The sequence below is a fragment of the Myotis myotis genome, unplaced genomic scaffold (assembly GCF_014108235.1).
Source record: "Myotis myotis isolate mMyoMyo1 unplaced genomic scaffold, mMyoMyo1.p scaffold_m19_p_9, whole genome shotgun sequence".
NCBI lineage: Eukaryota > Metazoa > Chordata > Mammalia > Chiroptera > Vespertilionidae > Myotis > Myotis myotis.
The window spans coordinates 20481747-20488018 of NW_023416401.1; the positions used below are offsets into that span (position 1 = coordinate 20481747).

The 6272-nt window shown below is 49.4% G+C and overlaps 1 protein-coding gene across 2 annotated transcripts in view; it reads left to right on the plus strand.

Annotated features, from left to right (window-relative positions):
• PPP1R16B (protein phosphatase 1 regulatory subunit 16B) overlaps positions 1 to 5219 on the plus strand; it is a 96918-nt gene extending 91699 nt beyond the window's left edge. For both annotated transcript variants that reach the window (XM_036321111.1, XM_036321112.1), the window contains one exon: positions 673 to 5219. In XM_036321111.1, the coding sequence (XP_036177004.1) occupies positions 673 to 1182 (510 nt within the window). In that variant the 3' untranslated portion in view covers positions 1183 to 5219. The remainder of the gene's footprint in view (positions 1 to 672) is intronic.
• The last annotated feature ends 1053 nt before the right edge of the window (positions 5220 to 6272 follow it).

The following is a 6272-nucleotide window of genomic DNA, read 5'->3' on the forward strand; positions in this document are numbered from 1 at the left end:
TCAACCTTTTCATTTATACCTTCTAGGCAGCAGTAGTTATGCAGGGATTTCTGGGTGTAAAGGACCTCTGGGTAGGAATCTCTGCTGTTTCGAGTGGAGATATGCTGGGAATACAGAGGAAGGATTGCAAGTGACCAAAACCCCAATTGAAGTCAACTCACACGAAAAAGGAATTTACAGGCTCTTGTAACTGGAAAGTCTTGGCCCAGCTGGATCCAGGGGCTCAAAACACATCATCAGGATAAATTCTCTCTCTCTCCTTCAGTCTTCCTTCACATCAGCCCTTTGACATGGTGTCTACCCAGCCCCCAACTTGTATCATTCTCACCACCCGCAATTGCTATAAAAACAGAACTTCTCTTTCCCAATCATTCTAGCAAAAGTCCCAGGGTTGAGTTTTATTAAATCAGTTTCAGTCAAGAACCCATCCCTGAACCAATTCCTGTGGTAAATGTGTTGACCATCCAGGCCTGGGGTCAAGGATGGAGGTTGGTCAGCTCTCCTAAAACACATTGATTGGTGAGTTCCCCCAAAGCAAAAAGGACATCCTATTACCCAGGTGGGGAAAATGGGTGGAGGACAGGTCCAGACAGTAATGCCCTCAGCAGAGGTGCAGGTGGGTTGTGGGTTCAGAGCCTTCTGCCAGCTGGTAACATCGTTCTTTCCCCCCAGAACCCCCGGCTGGAGAAGCCCGTGCTGCTCTCTGAGTTCTCCACCAAGATCCCACGAAGTGAAATGGACATGCCTGTTGAGAATGGCCTCCGGGCTCCGGTCAGCGCCTACCAGTATGCACTGTCCAACGGGGATGTCTGGAAAGTGCACGAGGTGCCCGACTATACCATGGTCTACAGCAGCCCCAGCATGGCTGATGCCACCCCACCCTGGAGTGGCTACAAGGAGCAGAGCCCCCAGACGCTTCTGGAGCTAAAGCGGCATCGGGCTGCAGCCAAGCTGCTCAGCCACCCCTTCCTGAGCACCCACCTGGGCAGCAGCATGGCCAGGACGGGTGAGAGCAGCAGTGAAGGCAAGGCCCCCTTGATCGGAGGTAGAACTTCACCATACAGCAGCAATGGGACCTCGGTATATTACACGGTCACCAGCGGAGACCCCCCCCTCTTGAAGTTCAAGGCTCCCATTGAGGAGATGGAAGAGAAGGTCCATGGCTGCTGCCGCATCTCCTAGTCTCCCTGTGACAGAGGAGAGAGATGCTTTGGGGAGGGGTCCCTGGAATCCAGGCCAGCCCTGGCTGGGAGGCTTCAGAGGGCAGCTGGGGGGAGATGGGCTCTGCTTTCCAGAGGAATGCTGACCCCACCTTGCAGCCAGCTGCCCGTAGCATCACCCCTTCCCACGGTCCGCTTCCTGCTGCATTGTCTGCCATCAGAAACAAGGCCCCTAGTGGCTTCCCAACTCACCCTGCTGTCTGATTTGGGGGAGGGAGGGCTGGGATTCCAGTTCTGTTACTGATAGAGGCTTCTTTGGACCAGTACTCGCATGTCCATATCAACACACACACACACACACACACACACACACACACACACACACACTTCATCAACGTGTATACAAATGACAACTGGGCTCATGGGAAGCAGGTGGAACAGAGAATTTGTGAGCTATTCCTGAGAGAATGATTGAAGTTAAGACTCAGAGTTTTATCACCACTGCCAATGTGGCTTTAGCAGGGGAGGGGGCCTGCTAAGCTGAGACCCATCGTCCTGCCCAGAGTCCTGTTGGGATCTGGGCCACCATCCACATCTGACAGGAGTAGGAAGTCCGCTCTGTGCCCAGAGGAAGCCATGAACCCACATGGGCAGATGAAATGGACACAGACCTGCTCCCACATCCCTGTCCATGCCAGGAACTAGTTGTGTGAACGCCCAGGGGCCAAGGTGGAAAACCAGGCTATTCTATTCCCGGAATATTCCAGATCACATTTTGTTTTTGTATGAAAGCATCAAAAAGTAGAGGGGGTAACAAAGGCAATATTTCCAAAAGTGAGTTTCATAAAAGGACTATTTAAGGCTGTAAAACTCTAGGCAGGAGGTAACTGAATTTGGCTGCTTTTATGGAGAATGTTATGATCATTAGGTTTTACTGGCTTTTGTTGGAAAAATGAACTTAGTGAGGAGCTTCAGTGGGAAGGGCTTTTCCAAGGAGAGGGCCGAGTTCGTGTTGGCAGTTTCTCAGCCAGCCCTCATCAGACTGAGCCATCAGAGTGAACAGCGAGGGGCTGCTGCCTGCCACCCCGTCCCCACTCCTAGAGTGAATGCTCAGGATCCTAGGCCCCGCCTTGCCAGTTGGCCCTTCTGAGTTCCTGCCTGGCCCAAGGACTCCCAGCCTGTTCCTGCTGGAGTGGTGACACCCCAGGGCTGCAAATCCACAGTGCTCATGGCCAACACCCTGATCTGCATTCCGGAGAGAGTGATGGTGAGGAGGTTGGTCACAAGCCTGTTCCATGCCAGGAGCCAGCCATGTGACCACCCATTCAATTCATCGGTGGGGCAGGCTGCCCATCCACTGCATTCTCTCATGAGCCCCTTCAAATTGTCGCCCATGAGTTGGGCACTATCCATGGCTCAGCTAAAACCCATTGGTGTAACTAATGAGCAGGTTTGTTCCCTGCTCTGTGCACCTTTTATTTGTCCTAAAACTACCTCCTTAGAGCTCTGAAGGTGCCCCCTAGTTCCAGATTCTGCAATTTGGGGGACAAATCTGGGTTCCCTTTAACTCTCTCCTTTCTGAGCCTATGAAAACTTCTCTCTGGGGAAACCTGGGCCAGGAGGCTGTGTGGCTGGAGAAGTTCCCTTTGTGCCACAGCTTTAGTAATGGGTCTGCTGTTTGTAAGTTCCAGTCCCCACTGTGGTCCCCGCCCACTCCCCTAACCCAGAGAGGGAGCTGGCACCCAGGGGGCCTGGCTGATGCTTTCCCAGGAGCAGGGCACCTGGGCAGGAGAGCACAGGGCTCAGGAGAGTCATTGTACCCCTGGTGGCTCTTGTATGCAGGGAGGGTCACAGCACCAGGCCCCCTACCCCAACTCCAGGACAGTTCCAGTCTTGGGTGGAGGGGCAGGTCAGGGGACTGCAGGCGTTTGTGTGATGCCTCCTATGTCCCTGAGGTCTGGAGTGGGCTCTCCATCATCTCAGCCTATGGCCGGAGCAGGGCAGGGATATACCTGAAAACAGTGTTCAGATCAGACTAACACTGAAATTCCTTTTGAGCCAACTTAAGCTGTAAGCTGGGGAGTGCCGAGAGAAGCCACATACTCCTCCAGAGAGAGCTGGGCAGGTTTTTGGATCTGTTTGCTCAGGGCACAGAGACTGGAGCCATTTATTGCCCACTCTAAGCCCTCTGGCCATTCCCTCCTCCTCCCTTGCTTCCTGCCTCCTGGGCTGTTCCTGTTTACCCAGAAGGCTGGGAATCCCACTGATTCCCCAACAGGAGACAACTAAAGACTCTTGAGCACAAGCTCATATTTTCAATCAGGGATAAACCATTCCCTGTTGGGGCTTCCAAGTACCTGGGGTACTTTTCCTGTAGGTCTCTTGGGTGTTGAAGGACAAGCTGGGGCCAAGGTCATCCATTGATTCACTCATGTAGTTTATTGAGTAGTTGTGACATACCAGGCACTATGTTAGGTTCTGGGAGTTACGGAGGGACAAGATAGAATGAGGAGACTGCTATTTATGGTTTTCAACCCTTGAGGACCATGGGTATCAGCAGCAGCCCATTCAATTAATCTGAGATAGAGTGACTGCATCCTGGTCCAATATCCCTAGATGACATTTGCCACTAAATGCAGATGCTGGATCTTGGGTTCCAGGCAGACACCATCCCAAGTCTATATGGAGCTCTCAGGGTTCCTAGCTGCCTTCAGGCCAACATCTTGGAGGCACTATATAATAGCAGTTTGAGGTCAGTGTCTAGAAGAATAAAGATTCTGGAATTTGCTGCCAAATGCATCTCAGGTTTTAAAACTCATTGTCTCTTACTCATTTTTGCTATTTATTATGCAACCTTCCTGCTCCACCAATGGATAATGGGAAGAAAAAGAGCTTCTCCTTTAACATCGAAGCTTTTCCTCATGAATTGCCTCTCTTTTGGGCCAGTGTGGATCAAGGAGCTGGAGGAATGCTGGCAAGGTTGACCAGATGCCCAGCTCTTGCTGAGATCCAGATCTAGTGGCAGCTCCTGGCAGATTGAAGGAGGCTACTTCTAGAGCAGGTGCCACGTGGCTCACTGTGAGCTCTGGCCCTTGCTCTCACCCCACCCTAAGCCCCAGACTATTGAAAATTGGTGAGTTTCTGGCCAGTAACTCAGGGAAGCTGAATGAACCCTAGACTCAAGTCTACTAAAGACTTCAGGATGTAGTTCTCCATCAGATATGCAGCATCAATGAAACTGCTCTGCACTGTTTGATCAACTTAAATGGGTTTAGAAAGTTAACAAGAGTATGTCCCCTGTCCTATCTCACCACAGTTTGTTGGCTTTGTAGTAACTTAAGACTATTTGGGTTCTTGGTGTCAGATACTTTTTGATCTTGAGCTCTCTCTTCCATTTGCTTTCCCAGAAGGTGCTCCTTGTAAGATGCTCAGAAGGACTATATTTAACTCTGGCTATTGTAGCCTGGGGACAGCCTCCCCACCCCCAGGGCACATAAGAGCAAAGGGTCATGTGGTCAGTGGATAACTCCATAGAAGTGATCCCTTTGCTAAAAGCTATAGCCCTCTCCTTAATAGGAATCTCTTGCTGGCCAGTTGGCCAGAGGACCTGCTTCCCATGGGCATGCAAGTGCCATAGTGTGGGGCCTGGCTCTGCACACCCAGGAAATGTCTGAAGATCCCCAGCCCCCCGCAATAATTCACCAGACCAGAAGCCACTGATGTACAGAGAACAATTAAGAAAAATGTATTTTATGTGAAAAAAAAGTTAAAACTCTGTATACTGTATCAGCAGCTTTGTGTAAAAAATGGCAATCAAGAGAGTCTAATATATTTAAAACTTTTTTAAAAAAAATATCCTCAAGGATCTTTGATATTGTATGGAAGTAACTTTCAGGTAGCTCCTCACCATCTGGCAGTGGTGGGCCTCGTGTCCAAGACCATGGCCCAACCACATCCCAAAGGGGCATGCCCCTGGAGTTGCTTCCAGCTGCCAAGGCCTGTGACGGAATTCGCTGTTGAGTTTTTAATTAAGATTATTAAATTCCTTTTAATAACATCTGTAAGTGTGGCTGTGGTCATTGTTGTGAGCTCTCTTGAACTGTGCTGAGTTGAATTCACAAAGAGGTGATGCCTGGGATAGAAAGTGGGGAATCCCTGCCCCCCACCACAGAAGACTCTGCCAGGAGGCCCCTAAAGCAGAGGGAGCTCTGAGGTCTCAGACATGGAGATGTCTTTCTAGACTGGGGGATGGTAAAACCTGGTGAATTTAAGACAAGGTAGATGATTTGGAATGAACTTCACTCTGTCAATGCTCCCTTTGGAATTAACATTGGTTACACTTTCAAAGGTTTGTCTGATGACATATTTTTATGTAATAGGGCTGCCCGCTGTTCTGGTCTGTTCTTGAGAGTGCACTATCCTCTTCCCTACCTCCCACCCCAGTCCTTTTCCTCACATAGCTGATAGTGAGGAGGTAAAATGCTATATACTACTTAACATTACAATAGCACCGCAGTTGAGACCCTGGTTATTCTTACTTTTCCCTCAGGCAATAGAGGCATTGACAAGTTATATGGTTGCATAGTCCCAGACCACAGACCTTGTCTTTGTCATTTGCAGACATGTGTTGGTATCTCAGAAGACGATAGAAAGAGTGCTTTCTTGGACCTTTCTGGACACAGGATGGCAGAGCAGGGACACATGGAAGGCCCCACACTTGGGCTTGGAAAGCTTCATAAACAGGTTGGGGGTGGGAAGAGGATGGGAAGAACAGAGGTATCTTTGCCACAAGATGGGCATTCATCTAGTTTAAAAGTTTATTGGTTTCTAAATAATAATGGTAATCTGTGACACTTAGGAAAGCACTTTACAGTTGTACATATGCCCTCTCATTTACACATGGAAAATGAGGCCTAAAAATTGACTATTGGATTTAGCACTGTGGCGTTCTTGATGCCCTAGACAAGAGGTTTTGGTAGCGTAAAGGAGGCCTAAGCTTGATTGGACAGGGTTCAAGAAAGAATGGGAGGAAAACTGGAGACAGCGAATATACACTATTCTTTTGAGGTTTTATGTTATCAAAATGAGCAGAGAAATGGGGAGGAAGAAATG